Source organism: Rhinopithecus roxellana, chromosome 12 (assembly GCF_007565055.1).
Source record: "Rhinopithecus roxellana isolate Shanxi Qingling chromosome 12, ASM756505v1, whole genome shotgun sequence".
Taxonomy (NCBI): domain Eukaryota; kingdom Metazoa; phylum Chordata; class Mammalia; order Primates; family Cercopithecidae; genus Rhinopithecus; species Rhinopithecus roxellana.
Genome location: NC_044560.1, coordinates 128,963,996 through 128,986,219, shown reverse-complemented (window position 1 = coordinate 128,986,219; position 22,224 = coordinate 128,963,996). Strand labels below are relative to the sequence as shown.

Sequence of the window (22,224 nt, the reverse complement as noted above, 5' to 3'; positions counted from 1 at the left end):
AGCTTCAGGACCTTCTTCAGATAGCCCAGCGGGTTTATAATAATAGAGATACTCCAGATGAAAAAATGACTAAGGTCCTGGCAGCAGTTGTACAAAAAGAGCATCTACAGCCAGAGAACACCCAACCTAAGCGGTCCCCCAGATATAACAACCTGAACAAAGACCAATGTGCCTACTGTAAAAAAACTGGCCACTGGGCAAGAGACTGCCCCAAAAAGAAACAACAAGGACGGGGACCACCCCCTAGGTCTACATCCGTACTAGTCACTCAAAACGAGGACTAGGGAAGATGGGGTTCAGTCCCCCTCCCCGAACCCAGGGTAACCTTGCAAGTGGAGGGGTCCCCAGTTCAGTTCTTGGTCGATACGGGAGCACAGCACTCAGTCCTAGTTGAAACTGAAGGAAAATTATCCTCCAAGTCTTCGTGGGTACAAGGGGCCACAGGAATTAAAAAGTACCCCTGGACGACACAAAGAACAGTAAATCTCGCAGCCAAGAATGTAACCCACTCCTTCTTGGTTATCCCTGAGAGCCCCTGTCCTCTACTGGGGAGAGACCTGCTGACTAAAATGGGAGCACAGATCCATTTCCTCCCTGAGGGGCCCATCGTGACCAATTCCCAAAATCAGCCCGTGCCCGTCCTGACCATAACCTTAGAAGATGAGTACCGGCTCCACCAGGAGCAGGCGGCCCCTGACCAGGACATAGCAACCTGGCTTCAACAATATCCAGGAGCCTGGGCAGAAACGGGAGGTTTAGGACTAGCAAAGCACCGTCCTGCCTTGTTTGTCGAACTCAAGCCTGGGGCAGACCCCGTTCGGGTGCGTCAATACCCAATACCCCTAGAGGCCAAGGAAGGAATTACGCCCCACATCCGTCGGCTCCTCCACCAAGGGGTCCTTCAGCCCTGCCACTCACCCTGGAACACTCCCCTGTTGCCGATACGGAAACCTAATAGCGGGGAGTACAGATCTGTACAAGACTTAAGAGAAGTCAATAAGAGGGTTATGGACATACATCCAACTGTGCCTAACCCATATACCCTCCTGAGTACTCTAAACCCTAAACACCAATGGTACACTGTTTTAGATTTGAAGGATGCCTTCTTCAGTCTGCCTTTAGCCCCTCAGAGCCAAAAGCTTTTCGCCTTCGAGTGGACTGACCCTGAAAGGGGCATAAGCGGCCAACTGACATGGACCAGACTGCCGCAGGGATTCAAAAACTCTCCTACCCTGTTCGATGAGGCCCTCCATGAAGACCTGGGTGAGTACCGACGCAAACACCCTAACATAACCTTACTACAGTATGTTGATGACCTCCTGATTGCTGCCGAGACCCGAGAAGCTTGCATCCAAGGGACCAAGAGTCTCTTACAAGCTCTAGGGAGTCTAGGCTATCGAGCCTCGGCAAAGAAAGCTCAAATCTGTAAACCAGAAGTAACATATTTGGGATACCTGCTAAAAGGAGGGCAGCGCTGGTTAACAGACGCCCGGAAGCAGACAGTTCTGCAGATCCCCAGGCCACAATCCACCCGACAAGTAAGGGAATTCCTGGGGTCGGCAGGATTTTGTAGACTATGGATACCCGGGTTTGCAGAGCTGGCTAAGCCCCTATATCAGGCAACACGGGGACAGCAGCCATTTAATTGGACAGAAGAAGCCGAGTCGGCTTTCCAACAGATTATAACCGCCCTACTCTCTGCGCCTGCACTGGGACTGCCTGACGTCACTAAGCCCTTCCACTTATACGTGGACGAGAGTAAGGGCGTCGCCAAGGCGGTGTTAACTCAGAACTTAGGCCCCTGGCGGAGGCCAGTCGCCTACCTATCAAAAAAGTTAGACCCAGTGGCTGCCGGGTGGCCCCCCTGTCTCCGAGTGATCGCAGCCACGGCCCTAATGGTACAAGATGCTGATAAACTTGTCTTGGGACAAGAATTACAGGTTGTTACCTCACACGCCATCGAAGGTGTACTCAAACAGCCGCCTAACCGATGGATAAGCAACGCCCGGCTTACCCACTACCAAGGATTACTATTAAAACCCCTTAGAATAACTTTCCTGCCCCCAACAACCTTAAACCCTGCCTCGCTGTTGCCCAACCCGGACCTGGATGCGCCGCTCCATAATTGCACCGAGATATTAGCTCAGGTGCACGGAGTTCGAGAGGACCTGCAGGACCACCCACTTCCTGATGCTGACCTCGTTTGGTTCACCGATGGGAGTAGCTTCATACACCAAGGCCAGAGATATGCTGGAGCAGCGGTGACTTCAGAGACTGAGGTAATCTGGGCGGAACCCCTGCCCCCGGGGACATCGGCCCGGAGGGCCGAACTGATAGCACTCACCCAAGCTCTTACCTTGGGGGCAGGGAGGAAACTGACAGTATACACAGACAGCCGATACGCTTTTGCTACGGCACACATACATGGGGCCATTTACAGGGAGCGAGGGTTGCTAACGGCTGAAGGAAAAGAAATAAAAAATAAGCAAGAGATCCTAGCCCTGCTAACAGCCCTGTGGAAACCAGAAAAGTTGGCTATTGTACATTGCCCAGGGCACCAGAAGCTAACCACTCCAACTGCTCAAGGCAACTTTCTGGCAGACCAAACTGCAAGGAGTGTAGCGAAGGCTCCCAGTCAACTCCTTGCACTCCAGCTCCCTGATCCGGGCCCCCGGGACCTGCCGTATCACCCTGATTATTCAGAACAAGATCTCCAGTGGATCGACAAACTTCCCCTGAAACAGATCCAGAATGGGTGGTGGACTGATACTAATGATCAAATTATCCTACCAGAAAAATTAGGACAGCAAGTGTTAGAACACATCCACCGATCCACCCATCTGGGTGCCCGGCGGATGATAGACCTGATCAGACGCTCCAAGCTCAAGATCAGACGCATAGCGGAGACGGCCAGCAACATCGTGACGAGTTGCAAAGTCTGCCAGCTTAGCAACGCCTATCCCCAACCCCAGGCTGCTGCGGGTACAAGGCTCAGGGGAACCAGGCCCGGTATTTACTGGGAAGTAGATTTCACTGAGGTAAAGCCAGGAAAATACGGATATCGGTACTTACTTGTCTTTGTAGATACCTTTTCAGGGTGGACTGAAGCATTTCCAACCAAAAGAGAAACCGCTCAGGTTGTAGCAAAGAAAATTCTGGAAGACATCCTCCCCAGGTATGGCTTTCCCATCCAGATAGGGTCAGATAATGGGCCGGCCTTCGTTGCTAAGGTGAGTCAGGATTTGGCTTCCATTCTTGGGGCTAACTGGAAATTACATTGCGCTTACAGGCCCCAGAGTTCAGGACAGGTAGAGAGGATGAATCGGACCTCAAAGGAGACCTTAACTAAATTAACTATGGAGACTGGTGCTAATTGGGTGGTCCTTCTCCCCTACGCTCTGTTCCGGGCTCGTAATACCCCCTACAGACTGGGCCTTACCCCTTATGAAATCATGTATGGCAGACCCCCACCCCTAGTTCCCAGCCTAAAAGATGATCTGCTCAAATCTGAAACAGAAAATGTCTCTGAACTCTTGTTTTCCCTACAAGCCTTGCAGAAAATTCATCAGGAAATCTGGCCTAAGCTGCAGGAATTATATGAGACTGGACCTCCACCGACACCCCACCGGTACCAGCCGGGAGACTGGGTCCTGGTCAAGCGACACCGGCAAGAGACCTTAGAGCCCTGGTGGAAGGGACCACTTCAAGTACTCCTAACCACACCCACTGCCCTGAAGGTAGAAGGCATCGCGTCGTGGATCCACTACACCCACGTCAAGCCGGTGGACCCAGCCTCCGACCTTCTCGGACCCGTCACGATAGCGACTGAAGCACCGACCACGTGGACTGTGGACAAAGCTAAGAACAACCCCTTAAAACTCACCCTGCACCGGGCAGCCTAGCTCACTGCAAACATGCAGCTAGGTAGTCTAACCCTAATGTTAGTCGCCCTAGTGGCCTTGGGGGCAAACACAAAACCAGTTTCTAATCCCTTTGTCTGGAGATTCTGGCTTTATGAAAACCGAACCCACCCTGGGCAACCTCATAAGCCTGGGAAATTATTGGCCAGTGCTGATTGTCCTTCCTCAGGGTGCAGCGCCCCAATTTTGCTGAATTTTACTGGTTTTCAGATAGCCAAACCAGTGGCACCAATGATATGTTTTGAGTTTGATCAGACTAAGTACAATTGTAAAAACTATTGGTGGCACCAAAACGCAGGCTGCCCCTACAATTACTGTAAAATGCACTCAGTCAGAGGGTGGAACGAGCAATCCGGGTGGAACTTCTACCAGCAGGGTAGAGGCAGTATCTATACTTGGATAGTTAAGGACCCTTGGGACCCCCGCTGGACCACGCCTCAACATGGGGCTGTATACTATTCCTCTTCCTCCACGTGGCCTAGTAGTCACCTCTATCTGTGGCGTGGCCTAGTTCAAGTACTGCCCCTGGTCCATGGGGATATCCAGCGACAGGAAGACAGACTAGCACAAGAATTACGCCCTTTCTCCTGGCTAGAAGTATTACAAGAAGGATTAGAACTTGCCAACCTTACAGGACTTCACAGCTTGTCTGGCTGCTTTCTGTGTGCCACCCTAGGGCAACCACCACTAACCGCTGTCCCTCTGCCCTGGGAATCCTCCACCCAAGCTAGGGACTTTCAGAATCTCACGGACGCCCCCATTCTTAATGTGCCACTGTACCTGAACCCTAGTCAGGAAAAGTTTCCCTACTGTTTTTCAGGCACTAACTCCAGCCTCTGTAGCATCACTGTAACGCCCCCTAGTACCTCCCTAAGAGCCCCACCGGGCACATTCTTTTGGTGCAATGGAACATTATCTAAGCATTTACCTGGCCCCACTGTTACCAACCTACTGTGTCTTCCTGTCACATTAGTTCCCCGGCTAACTCTACTAACTGCCGGCGAGTTCCTGGGGTACACCGCTAACCGGACTAGTACTGCCAGTCACCCAGCCCCTGGACCGAGACTTACACGAGCAATATTTCTCCCCCTCATTGCGGGAATTTCCCTCACATCATCCCTTATTGCGGCCGGACTGGCAGGGGGAGCCCTAGGTCACACCCTCATAGAAAGCAACAAATTGTACCAACAATTTGCCATAGCTATGGAGGAGTCAGCTGAGTCCCTTGCCTCCCTTCAACGACAGCTCACATCCCTAGCTCAGGTGACCTTGCAGAACCGAAGGGCCCTAGACCTACTCACTGCTGAAAAAGGTGGTACATGTATGTTCCTGAAAGAGGATTGTTGCTTCTACGTAAATGAATCAGGGCTTGCAGAAAACCGGGTCCAACAGCTACACAAGTTAAGCACAGAAATGAGAAAACAGCAGTTTGCCTCAGCTGCAAATCAATGGTGGAATTCCTATATGTTCTCTCTGCTGGCCCCCTTCCTTGGACCCCTACTAAGTCTGCTATTTCTGTTTACCGTAGGACCTTGTGTTGTTAACAGGATTTTGCAATTTGTCAGGGAAAGGTTTGACACCATACAGCTCATGGTCCTCAGAGCCCAATACCAACCTGTAGACGCTGAAACAGAATCAGACTTATAAGACCAAAGATTGGCTCCAGAGGTACTTGAGGAAGGGAGGAATGAAAGAGATTAAATGAAATAATGAAATCCACAGGCAGACAGCCCGGGCGGCGCCTTGAGCCTAGCTAAAAGTTGACCCTAAAGGCAGACAGCCCGGGCGGCGCCTTGAGCCTAGTTAACAAGTTGACCCTGGACCCAACCGATAATGTTATCTATAGATTTCAGATGTTGTATAGACAAGCATTGTGAAAGTCCCTGTCTTGTTCTTTTTCTGTTCTAAATTACTAGTGCTTGCCATATATCTCTCAAACTTCCTGAGCCCAGTATAAACATATCCCTCCATATATCTCTCAACTTACTGGGCTCATCCCACTACATGTCTCCCCACCATATATCTCTCAATTCAAAGACTACCATATATCTCAACTTTAGAAAGACACCACCTGGAAAGTCCCCGATAAGAGCACAGTCGTTTGTGAGAGCGCGGGAACCAATAAACTGCTAAATGTATAGACTTAAAATGTTAACCAATTGTAATGCTGTAACCTAGAGAATTCCCTCGTTCCTCTGCAACTTTACAAGTCCTGTTTACATGAGGCTATAAAAGGCAAGTGCACGCATTGTTCAGGGCCCTCTTGTATGTTGTAAAACGGAGGGACCAAGTTCGAACTTGCATTAAAGATCCTTGCCGCCTGGCTTTGACTCTGGTCTCTGGTGGTCTTTTTCGGGGAATAAAAGGTCTGGGCATAACAGAACAATCCCACCTGGAATAATCAGTACCTCTTAAATTTAATAGGCTCTAATCTAAGCAAACTCATCACAGAGAATCAGCATGCTATAGACTATAATGAATAAACATGTTCCCTGCTGTCAAGACTCTCTATAAGTTACTGAAAACAGACTACTGGGTTAATCAGTTACCATTATACACCACGATATGAGACAGCGAAAAACATATTATAGAAGAGCAACTTAGGCTAACAGCAGTAAAAGTACAGAGAAAAGGTTGATTGCACCTGGAAAGGCAGGAAGGGTTTCATGGAGGCTGAATTATACCCTAATTAAGACAGAAGCTGTCCTCTGAATATAATTGTAAAACTCTATGAAGCAACTTGGAACAATTAGGGCTTCTGAATCGGAAGGTGCTTTTTGGTTACACTTCTTACCAAATAAACTGGAAAAAGTCTGTTGTTTCTGAGAAATAAAACAGACCCCATTGTCGATGGATTCATGCAATTAGGGGAAGAAAAGGTGACAGCATAGTCACTATATTCAACTAGATTACCAAATAACCACATTCAAATATTTTCAAATGTTACAGAACATAAAGCATTTTCAGAAATTTGGTTCTGGATGATACTCTGCAAGTCTGCCTAAGAATTCCTTTCAAAAAGCTGGTTATGGCCGGGCGCGGTGGCTCAAGTCTGTAATCCCAGCACTTTGGGAGGCCGAGACGGGCGGATCACGAGGTCAGGAGATTGAGACCATCCTGGCTAACATGGTGAAACCCCGTCTCTACTAAAAAATACAAAAAACTAGCCGGGCGAGGTGGCGGGCGCCTGTAGTCCCAGCTACTCGGGATGCTGAGGCGGGAGAATGGCGTGAACCCGGGAGGCGGAGCTTACAGTGAGCTGAGATCCGGCCACTGCACTCCAGCCTGGGCGGCAGAGCGAGACTCCGTCTCAAAAAAAAAAAAAAAAGAAGGCTGGTTATTTACTGGACCTTTGTATGAAACCATCTCTGAAACCCATCAATACCTTAGTTTTTTTTGTTGTTTTTTTTTTTTTGTTTTTGTTTTTGTTTTTTTTTGAGACTTCTTGCTCTGTCACCCAGGCTGGAGTGCAGTGGCATGATCTCGGATCACTGCAAGCTCCGCCTCCTGGGTTCATACCATTCTCCTGCCTCCGCCTCCGCCTCCCAAGTAGCTGGGACTACAGGCGTCCACCACCGCGACCAGCTAATTTTTTATATTTTAGTAGAGACGGGGTTTCACGTGGTCTCGATCTCCTGACCTCGTGATCCGCCTGCCTCGGCTTCCCAAAGTGCTGGGATTACAGGCGTGAGCTACCGCACCTAGCTTTTTGTTTTTGTTTTTTTGAGATGGAGTCTTGCTCTGTCGCCAGGCTGGAGTGCAGTGGCACAATCTGGGCTCACCGCAACCTCCACCTCCCAGGTTCAAGCTATTCCCCTGCCTCAGCCTCCCGAAGTCCTATCCTTCAGTTTTTGACAGCCTTGGATATTCCTTTGTTTGGTAACATTAAAAACAAACAAAAAAAAAACTATATATAATTTATTATACCAAATCAATGAACTAATGAATGCAAAAAAGTTTGGAAAAGCTTGTCTTATTCCAAATAGCCGTTTAGTTTTTTTTTTTTTTTAGACAGAGTCTTGCTCTGTCGCCAGGCTAGAGTGCAGTGGCACGATCTGGGCTCACTGCAACCTCCACCTCCCAGGTTCAAGCTATTCCCCTGCCTCAGCCTCCTGAAGTCTTATCCTTTAGTTTTTGACAGCCTTGGATTTTCCTTTGTTTGGTAACATTAAAAACAAACAAACAAACAAAAAAACTGCATATAATTTATTATACCAAATCAATGAACTAATGAATGCAAAAAAGTTCGGAAAAGCTTGTCTTATTCCAAATAGCCTTTCAGTTTATTTTTTTTTTAGACAGAGTCTTGCTCTGTCACCCAGGCTGGAGTGCAATGTCACAATCTCGGCTTACTGCAACCTCTGCCTCCCAGGTTCAAGCGATCCTCCTACCTCAGTCTCCCAAGTAGGCAGGATTACAGGCATGCGCCACCATGCCTGGCCAATTTTTGTATTTTTAGTAGAGACAGAGTTTTACCATGTTGGCCAGGCTGGTCTTGAACTCCTGACCTCAGGTGATCCACCTGCCTCGGCCTCCCAAAGTGCTGGGATTACAGGAGTGAGCCACCGTACCCAACCTTAGTTTTTAAAGTTTCTGAAGAGGACACCAATTAAGCTCTGGAAGGGGGAAAAAAAATCACAAATACTGATAGCTTGGATAGTACTAATGTTAGTGACATCCAATACTGACAGTAGAAAATTAGGGGTATGGAGAAACTTTACTTGGCCTAAGTGCATTCAATGAATCTTGAGATCCACCGCTGCTCTCCCTGCTCCTCACTCCCTAAACTGAGCACTTTCTACCTCTTTCATGTTTTGAAGGTCTAAGCACAGACAGTACTATTATATTGTTACACAATAATGGCAAAAAGTGTCTTTTCTTCTCAAAAGTTTTTATCTGCTTTACTTAAACTGCCAAAACCCAAAAAGGCAGTGTATTCCTGAGTTCATACTTTGTAACAAGTTTTAAACATCCCAAAGCAAAAATAACAAAATTTTAATTAATGTGTTTCCTATTCTTACACATATATATATGTTTATATCTGAGTGTTTCTGAAAATCATATCCATTTTTTCATGTATACATTTAATGCAATAGCTTCTTTTTTCCTTCTCAAGAAGCTGTTTTTAACCCAAGTATATGAGCAAGCCAGGTTATATATAGTATACTAGATGTTCCCAAAGAGGAATATTTCAGATTTGTTAAGGGTTATATAAAGTAACAAATATCTTGGTTCTCAAAAAATCAACCTTAGAAAGAGGGAAAGAAGAACAAAAAGTAAAATTCCTCTCCATCTTAGGTTCAAATATTCAGAAATTTTATGGTTGCCACCTTGTATTATTACTTTGTATGATTTCCCTGTACAACCATCCTGTGAGGGTTAGAAGACAACACCAGGATGGGGGAAAGGCAGAGAAGCTGCTATAGTGTACACACATGCCACATATCTATTATGTGGCATTAATTCTCTGTGTGATGTTTTGAGGTGTATAACTCCTCAAAAAAGTTGCAGTGGCAATATTAACAAAAAAGAATTTGTAATATAATTTAGTAAGTGCTATAATAAAAAGTAGATATAGGGCATTGTGGAGGCACACAGGAAAGGCACCTAACCCTTATCTGCACAAATGCTGTACAGGTGCTACCAGGAAGGCCTCTGGGAGGAAATAATGCCTATATTAAGACTTGAAAAAGGAGAAATAGCCACGTCCTTGGAAATACTGATAGGGATTTCTTTTCGATAATGGTTTAAGTAATGAATTCTGCATGGTAGGTGCTCAGTAGCTATATAAGGCAGGTAAACCTCTTACTTTCCCTTTTTTTTGATGGGGGAGGAGGGATGGGAGGAAATGAAAAGGCCAAGATAAGCATACTCAAGTATAAATGAAAAGAGCAAAAGCAAGATAAATTAATGAATAGTATGAACTCTGGTTTTGACACACCTCAGTTCAAACCTGGAATTCTAGCACTTACTAGGCTACGTGATCTTAGGTAGGCACCTACTTTTCTAAGCCTCAGCGCTCTCATCTGTAACCGACAACCAACTCAAAGGGATATTGTGAAGCTGAAATGGGAAATAATACATATTGATTTGTCTAGTTGTCTAATTAGTTTTCCCACCAGATCATAAGCTACAAAAGATAGAGGCCATGCAAAATATCTCTATCACTGTCTAGTAAGTCCTTAGCAAAATGCTTGGCACGCAGATATTTAATAAATGTTGACTATCATTAAGTACTTTGTTAGGATGATTTCAGTTACAGCAACACCATGACCTCGGCACAGTATTATATGTTTGATTATATTCTGAAGAGATCAAAAATGACTAACTTGTTCCTTATTTCAATGTAAAACACTTATAAAATCAACGCTGCCCCTACACTAAAAGTTTTACTAATTATGAGAGCCATAAAGTCTTCCAGATCTGAACAAAAACTTTAGAAAAACATGTCCTTGGAGATATTACACAGTTAAATCTATACTGCAAGGGAGGTATAAATGTAATTTTTTTCCTCTCTAAAGAAGTGTTTCTCTGGCCGGGCGCGGTGGCCTAAGCCTATAATCCCAGCACTTTGGGAGGCCGAGACGGGCGGATCACGAGGTCAGGAGATCCGAGACCATCCTGGCTAACATGGTGAAACCCCCGTCTCTACTAAAAAAATACAAAAAACTAGCCGGACAACGTGGCGGGCGCCTGTAGTCCCAGCTACTCGGGAGGCTGAGGCAGGAGAATGGCGTAAACCCGGGAGGCGGAGCTTGCAGTGAGCTGAGATCTGGCCACTGCACTCCAGCCTGGGCGACAGAGCGAGATTCCGTTTCAAAAACAAAAAAAAAAAAAAGAAGTGTTTCTCAACTAAGGATGCCCTTTGCCTGCAAGGTACATATGGCAATATCTAGAGATATTTTTGATTGCCACAACTAGGAGTATAGAGGTGTTACTGGCATCTAGTGGGTGAAGACCAGGGATGCTGCTAAATACCCTATAATGCACAGGACAGCTCTCATAGCAAATAATTATCTAGTTCAAAATGTCAATAGTACTGAGGTTGGGGGGCAGAGGAGTTGAAGGGTAGAAAGGCAGCCAAAGATATAAAATTGTATAAACATTTACAAGTAGGTTAGGTTTAATATTATCAGAATTCATGTGTATTATTGCAACTTATTCATTTTTACCAAGTTTTAGATTTTTAAAAAGAGGTTTGAAGGAACTTAGATTTGTTTTTTCTAGTATTTATGTAAGATTGAGAGAATGGTCTCTCTAAAAATATTTCAAGTCCATCAAAATATATAAAAGCTTTCAATAACTCAAAAAAAAATGTCTAAATATAATTTCAGGTCTTACAAATGAAGCTCTAATCTGTATCTCAGAGTAAGAAGGCACAGTCACATCAAGCTGAAAGGAAAAGTACACATGTGGCTTACATTTTCTACTATTTTATCAGTACAATGATTTTCAGCATACAAAGCAGATTTAAATGATGTGTTAATTTTATTCATTTATATATGCAAGGTGGAAGGAACATGTGGCATTTTGCATTCCACTACCTTTTCTTTGCCATTTTACTCTGCTATTTCTTTATTAATGATCCCTACCTCCACACTGTTTCTTTTCTTTTCTTTTCTTTTCTGGAGACAGAGTCTCACATGATCTCTACTCACTGCAACCTCTGCCTCCTGGGTTCAAGCCATTCTCCTGCCTCAGCCTCCCAAATAGCTGGGATTACAGGCGCGCACTACCATGCCTGGCTAATTTTTGTATATTTAGAAGAGACAGATCTCACCATGTTGGCCAGGCTGGTCTCAAACTCCTGACCTCAGAAGATCTGCCCGCCTTGGTCTCCCAAAGTGCTGGGATTACAAGTGTGAGCAACTGTGCCCGGCCCCTACCTCCACATTAGTTCTGATTCATGTTTTATAGCACATGTACACTAGTCATCTATTTAAAATTGTGAGGTGGTACCACACACAGTAACGATTAAATTTAACTTACGGCAGTGAAAGCATAAACTTTGGTTACTATCACAGATGGAATTGGCTGGGTGCAGTGGCTCACACCTGTAATCCCAGCACTTTGGGAAGCCAAGGTGGGCAGATCATTTGAGGTCAGGAGTTTGAAACCAGCCTGGCCAACATAGTGAAACACTATCTCTACTAAAAATACAAAAAAAAAAAAAAATTAGCTGGGCATGGTGGTGGGCGCCTGTAATCCCAGCTACTCGGGAGACTGAGGCAGGAGAGTTGCTTGAGTCCAGAAGGCGGAGGTTGCAGTGAGCACAGATCATGCCACTGCACTCCAGTCTGGGAGAGAGTGAGATTCTGTCTTAAAAAACAAAAAAACAAATGGAATCATCAGGCAGAAGTGAATCTAGGTGGTAAAATCACAAGTAGTTGTTGTTGTTATTTATTAAGTATCTTTTGGAATGACATTAATCTTTGGTCTCATATTTGAAAAAAATAGTGTCATCAAAATACAATAAACTGACAATTTTTTTTTTTTTTTTTGAGACGGATGCTCACTCTGTCACCCAGGCTGGAGTACAATGGCACAATCTTGGCTCACCAGAACCTCTGCCTCATGGGTTCAAGTGATTCTCTTGCCTCAGCCTCCCGAGTAGCTAGGATTACAGGCGTGTGCCACCACACCTAGCTAATTTTTGTATTTTTAGTAGAGATGGGGTTTCACCATGTTGGCCAGACTGGTCTTGAACTCCTGACCTCAGGCGATCCGCCTGCCTCGGCCTCCCAAAGTGTTGGGATTACAGGAGTGAGCCACTGCACCCAGCTGACTTACACATTTTAAACAATTTTTGAAACAGTTTTACTAAGAAATCTAACCCATGTAAAGTTATTGCTAAAGCCTTTTGGCTGAGGTAGTAACTAATGAAACTCTGTAGAATATAAAGGTGCAGTAGGGTAAAAAAGTCTACCGCTGGCCAGGCGCGGTGGCTCAAGCCTGTAATCCCAGCACTTTGGGAGGCCGAGACGGGCGGATCACGAGGTCAGCAGATCGAGACCATCCTGGTGAACATGGTGAAACCCGGTCTCTACTAAAAAAATACAAAAAAATAGCAGGGTGAGGTGGCGGGCGCCTGTAGTCCTAGCTACTCGGGAGGCTGAGGCAGGAGAATGGCGTAAACCCGGAAGGCAGAGCTTGCAGTGAGCTGAGATCTGGCCACTGCACTCCAGCCTGGGCGACAGAGCGAGACTCCATCTCAAAAAAAAAAAAAAAAAAAGTCTACCGCTATTGAGCCATGAGTCCAAAATCTTAAATAATAAAAAAAGTCTGGCAGGGCGCCGTGGTTCATGCCTGTAATCCCAGCACTTTGCGAGGCCGAGGCGGGCGGATCACGAGGTCAGGAGTTTGGGACCAGCCTGGCCAGCATGGTGAAACCCCATTTCTATTAAAAATACAAAAATCAGCCGGGCATGGTGGCGCGCACCTGTAGTCCCAGCTACTCGGGAGGCTGAGGCAGGAGAATCATTTGAACCTGGGAGGAGGTTGCAGTGAGCCAAGATCACGCCACTGCACTCCAGCCTGGGTGACAGAGCAAAACTCCATCTCAAAAAAAAAAAACAAAAAAAGAAAAAAAGTCTATCTCATCTGAAGAAATGTTGGGGTTTATTTCTATATTATTGGAGACATTTTATATTAATAATCAAAAGCAGTTACATAATTTTGTCATATATGCAAATATCTTGAGCCTGAAAAGTATGATGAAAATCCTTAACTGTCTACTAAAATTATTTTTTTGAGCATCATTTAATTTCATACGAAAATCAAAGTGCCATAGTCCTTCAAAGACATCAGTGACAATATCAAAGATTTTTCTTTCTTTTTTTTTTTTTTTTGAGACGGAGTCTTGCTCTGTCACCCGGGCTGGAGTGCAGTGGCCGGATCTCAGCTCACTGCAAGCTCCGCCTCCCGGGTTTATGCCATTCTCCTGCCTCAGCCTCCCGAGTAGCTGGGACTACAGGCGCCCGCCACCTCGCCCGGCTAGCTTTTTGTATTTTTTAGTAGAGACGGGGTTTCACCGTGTTAGCCAGGATGGTCTCGATCTCCTGACCTCGTGATCCGCCCGTCTCGGCCTCCCAAAGTACTAGGATTACAGGCTTGAGCCACCGCGCCCGGCCTATCAAAGATTTTTCTAAGCTGGTATTTTACATCTGAAAAGTCTAGACAATTATTTGTGCATGTACCCACATAATTTAACAACTTGCAAAGTGATCATACCTCTTCAATACCAGCTATATTATTCACAGCCAGTTTTTTTAGAGAACTCTGAAGCTTTTTGTCATCAGCTGTAGCTGTTCTGTGTACCACCTTCTTCTTTCTGCGAGCTGTACCCTGAAAAATAACCAAACAGAAGTGTTAGCATGCCCAACATCTGGCAACTGCAATCACATCTTATATATCACAATAATCTAACTAAAACCCACATTAAAAAATGGACAAAATAATAATGATTAATATTATAAGATTGCTCAGAGGTTGTGACTGTCAGCCTAATGCAGATTTTTAAAGGTCAGTTCTAGCCAGTTCTTTTTTTTTCCTTATCAGCTTTCTCAGGTTGAATTATTCTTATCTAATATCCAGCCTTTATCATTTTAACACAAGATACTGTTTGCTAATAAAACATAATGTATAACTTCAAGACAATTTAAGTACTTTATAACAATTTTAAAACATTATCATTTCTTACAGTAACTACCACCCCCTGCCAATAGTCTAAAGATATTCTGAAATTTGGGGAATTAGGACATAACTGAAAATTAATGCCTACATTACAGTAGGAGGAAAAAAAAAAACAATAAACAAATTAGACAATTTCAAATGGGATTAAGTACTATTAAGAAAAAAACAAAACTAGAGCACAGGAAGAATGACTAAGTAGGAGTAAAGCACTACTTTATTAGAAAGTACAGGAAATCCCCTCTGAAGAGGTAATATAAGAATTGAAACCCATAACTAGGGCAAGAATGTTCCAAGCAGAATGAAACAAGGTTGAACTTGTCCTTTCTAGAAGAGAGAAAATGGGCCAGTATGGCTAGAGTAGAGTGAACAATGGGAATGGAGGAAGAGTATGAAATCAGAAAGATAGGCAAGGACCAGATTATGTAGCTTAGAATGCCACGGGCAGGAGCTAGATTTCATTCTGACTGCAATGGGAAGCCATTGAAAGGTTTTAAGCATGGGAGTGACTTGATCTGATTATTTATGACTGAAGTTGCTATGTGGAAAATGGATTATAATGAGACCAGTCAGCAGGCTCCTGGTCCTGGCAAAAGATGAGGAATATGGCAGTGAAGATGGTGTGGGGTTAGATTCTCACAAGAGACCACATGACTTTGCTGATGGATTACATGTGGGATACAAGAAAAAAAGGACATTTGGATGATGCTTAGAATCTTGGCCTGAGCAAACAGGTTGAAAATTATGCTAGTTACTGAGAAAGAAAAAGTTCATTTCTAAATTGATACTTTGAAACTCTAAATACATTTTTCCATTGAAATACTATTTAAAATAATGGATTAAATTCCTGGATCAGTTTATTAAGTCTTGAGGGTGAAATCTTTCTAAAACTGGTAGGAGTAAGGAGAATGGAATAGTGGTTTCAGTCTCTGGGCAGCTCCTATAGTAGGACTCAGGGAATCAGCCTTATAGAGGGAAGGTAGGGGCTTCAGTCTCAGCAATTCTGGTGGCAGTGGAGGAGAGACGTGACGGCAGAGGATGCCTTGAAATCTAGTTGCTGAAGGACTATTTACATAGGCACTCACTTGTGAAGCATTCCTGACTCAGGGATAGCTCAATTGCTTGGTGAATACCTCAACGTGAATGATCCTCAGGTACCTCAAATTCAACATGTCTTAAAGCTTATCAGTCTACCAATCTATTCTTTCTATATTTTCTAACTTTTGTAGCTGGTGGTACCACCATATACTCAAGTCTCTAAAATCATGAATCTGTGGGTTATCCTAGATTCTGCATGCCCTTCACCCCCCATATCCCATCAGTCACTAAATCGTGTCAATTTCAACTCCTATATCCCATATAATAGAGGTCCCCAACCGCCAGGCCACTGACTGGTACCAGTATGTGACCTGTTAGGAACACGACAGCACAGCAGGAGGTGGGGCGGGGGGCATGAGCGAGCATTACTGCTTGAGCTCCACCGCCAGTTAGATCAGCGGCAGCATTAGATTCTCACAGGAGCGAGAACCCTGTTGTGAACTGTGTATGCCAGGAATCTAGGCTGCGCACTCCTTATGAGAATCTAACTAATGCCTGATGACCTGAGGTGCAACAGCTTTATCCCAAAACCATCATCCCCCTATCCGTGGAAAAACTGTCTTCCATGAAACCAGTTCCTGGTGCCAAAAAGATTGGGGACTGCTGCCTTATACTATAGCAATAGCCTCTCAATTGTTCTCCTACACGCCAAACTTCCATTTCGTTCCATTTTCCACAACGCCAGCAGTTACGTTTCTAAAATGGCAGTCATTTCCTTCTTAAAATCCTTTAATAGCTGCCCACTGCCTATAGGATAAAACTTCAAGCTCCTTGGTATGGCATATAAAAGTATGATGGAATCCCAAAAACCTGGTCATTTCATTTCCTGCCATTCTCTATGCATTACATACTCTAAAGAATAGCTGTACCGGCCAGGCGCGGTGGCTCACGCCTGTAATCCTAGCACTTTGGGAGGCCGAGGAGGGCAGACCGGAAGGTCAGGAGTTTGAGACCAGCCTGACCAACATGGTGAAACCCCGTTTCTACTAAAAATACAAAAATTAGCCAGGCGTAGTAGCGCATGCCTGTAATCCCATCTACTCAGGAGGCTGAAGCAGGAGAATCACTTGAACCCAGGAGGCGGAGGTTGCTGTGAGCCAAGATCACACCACTGAACTCCAGCCTGGGTGATAGAGCGAGACTCCATGTCCAAAAAAAAAAAAAAAAAAAAAAAAAAAAAAGGCCGAGGCAGGCGGATCACGAGGTCAGGAGATTGAGACCATCCTGGCTAACACAGTGAAACCCTGTCTCTACTAAAAAAAATACAAAAAATTAGCTGGGCGTAGTGGCGAGCGCCTATATGGAGGCTGAGGCAGGAGAATGGTGTGAACCTGAGAGGCAGAGCTTGCAGTGAGCTGAGATCGCGCCACTGCACTCCAGCCTGGGAAACAGAAAGAGACTCTGTCTCAAAAAAAAAAAAAAAAAAAGGTCTGGGTGCGGTGGCTTACGCCTGTAATCCCAGTATTTTGGGAGGCTGAGGCGGGCAGATTACCTGAGGTCAGGAGTTCAAGATCATCCTGACCAACATGAAGACACCCCATCTCTACTAAAAATACAAAAATTCAGCTGGGCGTGGTAGCGCATGCCTGTAATCCAGCTACTCAGGAGGCTGCGGCAGGAGAATCGCTTGAACCTGGGAGCGGAGGTTGCAGTGAGCCAAGATCGTGCCATTGCACTGCAACCTGGGCAACAAGACTGAAACTCCCTCTCAAAAAAAAAAAAAAAAAAAAAGAATAGTTGTACCAAACAAGCCATTCCATTAAGTACCGTGTTAACTTAGCACCGTACGTGCCTTTGCAAGTATAGAAATAACAACTCTTTTTACTCTACCTCCATGAACCCTCTTTTATTTATTTATTTTTTTTTCTGAGATGGAGTCTTGCTCTGTTGCCCAGGCTGGAGTGCAGTGGTGCAATCTTGGCTCACTGCAACTTCCACCTCCCGGGTTCAAGTGATTCTCCTGCCTCAGCCTCCTGAGTAGCTGGGACTACAGGTGTGCTCTGCCACACCAGGCTAATTTTTGTAGTTTTAGTAGAGACAGGGTTTTACCATGTTGGCTAGCTGGTCTTCAACTCCTGACCTCAAGTGATTCACCCACCTCAGCCCCTCAAAGTGCTGGGATTACAGGCGTGAGCCACTGTCCATTACCTTTCTGCCAGCCATTACCTTTCTGCCTAGTGATAAATTCTTGTTTATCCTTTAAATAAGAGCTCAGTAATGACTTCCTTGTCTCCTCTAGGCAAGAGCACCTTGTACTTCATTATAACACTCACTATTCTCCATTGTAATTGTGAGCATCTCTCTCCCAAGCAGAGCTGTTATCTTGTTTATCTTCTATGTGCCTGGCACATAGTAGGTGCTCAATATACAATAGCTAAATTGAATGTACCAACCACAGTTTTAAAATACATAATGCCGATGTGCTACATCAAGCTCGCTCTTCTAGGTATATTCTATGGTTCTTGACTATCCCTAGTTTTTGCATTGGCACATCACATCACACTTGATGGTACAATGTGACTACTGTGGTTACATGACTGTGTTAATCTAGCTCTAGACTCATATAACTGTATCACTGTGGAAGAAGGAGAAAGTACTGGCTCTTCTTCCCTTCCCTTGTCCTCATCCCCAGAAGCTGTGGTTATTGTCTGTGTAAATGACATAGTGTGACCCACTACAAAAAGTAGTGTCCTGCCTACCACTTCAGGTCAGAGGTAAGTACTACTCTTTCTTTCCCTTTTGCAAAGATTGTACTGGGCAGAGATATGGGTAGAATAGTCTCCTTGAGCCTGGTGCCACAGCTGAAGAGAATCAAAGACTTTTGTTGTTCACAACTAGCTCTTCCTTAGGCTTTAAAAAGTACAGGGAATAAGAAAGCTCACATTCATATTCACCAACATGGAAGAACAGGTAAGAATTTGTGGGGAAAACCTGGCAATGAACAAAATATATCAACTTAAGCATCTCCAGCTAAACCTCTGTACAAGTAGGTAATATCCAGTCAAGATGAAGTAACCCTAACATCTGCTACGCCCTTCAAGTGAGTCTAACCATAACAGCTATCATTTATTAAGCATCTACTCTGTGCTAGACACCATGTTAGGTGTTTTATAAATATTACCCTAATCTTTAAACACCTTATGTAGGATTATTTCTATTTTGCAGATAAGAAAGTGGAAGCTTAACAAGGTTGGATAACTTGTTCACATCATATAACTAGCAGATGTTAAGAGTTAGGATTCAAACAAATGTGGCTATTTCCATTGCATCATCAGAGAGAAAAGTGTTCTAGTTACCTATTTTAGATCCAGACAAGTTATTTTCAAATTCGAATGTGGTTTGATCTTGATTATTGAAAAGATTTTAGATTTTCAATGACCACAAATCTGAAATAATAACACTATCTGGTTACATACATTCTCCTATCAATTTTTCTTATGCCACACTCACCTTGCCCCCTATCCGGACCTGAGCCTGAAGTTTGGCTAACTTTTCTTGATTCATGCTGTTGGTAAATCTAGGGGGGGAAAAATAGATTTGTTAAAGTCACTCTTTTACCGAAATTAACAAACTATTTATGCAACAGTACCTTCTGGTTCACTGAGCTTGTAGTATGCATCAATACCATGACCATATTAATACTGTCTATATTCTTAATAAACATTAATAACTTATTCTAGCTTCATAAACCAGATTTTTTTTTCAATTTTTTGAACATATTATTATTTTTTAAATCTCAAATCAGCCTTATGAGATACAGTCTGCTCTTAGAAGTCCCAATTACAGATGAGGCTGTGAACTCTGTCAATGCCTCTGTTTCTAAAGACTTATTCTTTTTTTTTTTTATTTTTTTTATTATACTTTAAGTTCTAGGGTACATGTGCATAACCAAATATTTTTAAAATCAAAATTAAATTACCATAAGGGAATCAAATATACAAACAAAATAGAATGGGATTCAAAGTCACCTATTCAAAGATCCCTCCTTAAAACATGATTCAATCCTTTGGCATTCAGTTAAGCCTAACCAATTATGAAATCTCTGTAGGCAAGCCAGTTTTTTTTCCCCAAAGATTTTTACAGCAGAGAGCTGTTACCAAATGTTATTAGCAAAAGCTTCAAGTAGATTTTTTTCCCTCCCAAATCACATTCTGTATTTCTTATAAACCATAAAGATGATAAAAGGAAAAAAAAGCTGAACAAAGAAGAAATTCAACAAAAGGCTGTCTAGCTGTCAAGATATCAAGTAGTCACACCCTCTATTCAAGGTCAGATGGTATGTTAATAATGGGGAAAGAGAACCAGGTTTTCAGACGTTTGGTGCTTCTGCAGCATTCTCCAGAGTTCATTCAATACCCTGCACTGATACAGTATGTTATACTTGTCAGGATATTCTTGCCTACAGGGTAAAATGCTTCATTGCACAATTTAACAAAAACATATCTTTGCTACAGTAATAAATGTTGGTGGGGAGAGGAGACTCCTAAAACAAGCTTTTTAAAGCTAATCTTGATTTTGAAGATTCTAATATTATAGTCATGACTCTAGTTTGGTCAGTGATATTCCCACTAAGAAAAAAACATTCTTAAGTTTATAATGGGTCATAACATTCTACATTACATAAACAAAGAAAAGCCAAATTAAGGACCGGCAAGGAGGCTCACGCCTGTAATCCCAGCACTTTGGGAGGCCGAGGTGGGTGGATCACCTGAGGTCGGGAGTTCGAGACCAGCCTGACCAACATGGAGAAACCCTGTTTCTACTAAAAATACAGAATTAGCCAGGCATGGTGGCACATGCCTGTAATCCCAGCTACTCGGGAGGCTGAGGCAGGAGAATCGCTTGAACTCGGGAGGCGGAGGTTGTGGTGAGCCGAGATTGTGCCATTGTACTCCAGCCTGAGCAACAAGAGTGAAACTCCATCTCAAAAACAAAACAAAACAAAACAAAAAAACCCACCAAAATAAAAGTCTTGTTTTACTTGTTCTATGGATCAACAAATCATTACTGAGATGTGGAGGAGGGAATAAGGGACTAGGCTGTTATCAAACCTTCCTTGGCCAATTCTCTAAACCCTGGATAGTCATCATTCCCATGAAAAAGATACTGTTTGCTTCATTTGAGAGAAGGAGCATCGAAGACTATATAATTACTAACCACTTTGTACTTTGACACTGTACTTAGGCACTAACCTGTATATATCTCTTCTTTAAGGCTAATGTCCAGATCCCAAATAATATTTAGAATTTATGATTCTTCACTCTGCTCAGCACTGTATCACAATGCTGAAGCAGCTAAAAACACTTTTATAGGAGGAAGTGTGTTTAGAGTTCAAAACAAGAAGTCTTAACTGTGTGCCAATCTTAGCTCTGCCATAGACTTAAATTTGATGACTGAAATCTCAATTCCTATGCTCAAACATCCACAGAAAAGGATCAACATTCACTTTTCTCAAAGGAATGTGGCCATGAGAGTGTAGTGAACTAACAAAGAGCCTAAGGAATTCATTGCAAAAAAAAAAAGGGGGCTAAGGAAAAACATTAGACCTAGATACTGGGTAAACCCTTTGGGATTCTTCTGCATTTTGAAGTAACAATTCCCAAGAGAAGACACAGAGGTTGGGATGCCAAGACAAAGTCTTGACTTGTCTGTAATAAAAGCAAGAACAAAATTCCCTCTTCAAATCAAGATATAGATGAAAGAACAGATTCCATTCCAGGTGGTCAGGACCACAGAATTGAGAAATTTTGTTCCTAAGGAGTATCTCAGAGAAAAAGGATTTTAGGGAGACTGAGAGCTCAAGGCAGTAGGGGAGGAAGAAGAGTGGTCTTTTGTTTCTTAGCAAGTTGCGGTGTGTGGAATTCAAGTAGGAAAGAGGACTGGACTCAGTCTATGAGATGTCAAGCTCAGAATCTGGAGTAGACCTCCAAGATCACCTAGTTTAATTCCCTATTCTCAATCAACCTTTACTTTATTGCACCCATCATTCCTGTCTGTGATGTCATCTCAACCCCCGCTAGCAGCAGCAAAGTGTAAATTACAAACAAAACAGTTCCCTCCCTCCCATCTTAATAGATTACGAAATGAGGGCCCAGAAGGGAGAAGTCCCTTCCTAGGCCCAAAAGGGAGAAGTAACTTCCTAAAGCCACATGATTAATGAGTTCTTCCTTGGGGATCCCAGGATCTTTTGACACTGTTCTCAAGGACTCAAGAAAGGGTGTAAACAGGTTTATCTATATTTATTAAGTGCCTAAGTTAGAAGCACTGTGGTAGGCACTTTCACATACATCATGTTTACACAGAGATAAAAATAATTGCAACCTTGAGTCCTGACTTCTTATTATGCAAGGTTTCTCTAAGACAAGCGCAGGCTTTGGAATCAGAAAGACCAAGGTTCTACCACTTGGGAAAGGTATTTTTCTTCTCTGCACTTGTTTTCCTCCTGCATTTGCAAAGGTTTAACACCACGTACTTCACAGGGTTGTTTTGAGAGTTAAAACATTATCAACCACAGGGA

At 43.7% G+C, this 22,224-nt stretch overlaps 1 protein-coding gene across 2 annotated transcripts in view; it reads right to left on the bottom strand.

Annotated features, from left to right (window-relative positions):
* The window catches only part of BTF3L4 (basic transcription factor 3 like 4), a 42,642-nt gene that overhangs the window by 19,514 nt on the left and 904 nt on the right, over positions 1–22,224 (bottom strand). For both annotated transcript variants that reach the window (XM_030942105.1, XM_030942106.1), the window contains exons 2-3: positions 19,158–19,224; positions 14,151–14,264 (exon numbers count right to left, since the gene is read on the bottom strand). In XM_030942105.1, coding sequence (XP_030797965.1) covers positions 14,151–14,264; positions 19,158–19,224 — 181 coding nt within the window. The remainder of the gene's footprint in view (positions 1–14,150; positions 14,265–19,157; positions 19,225–22,224) is intronic.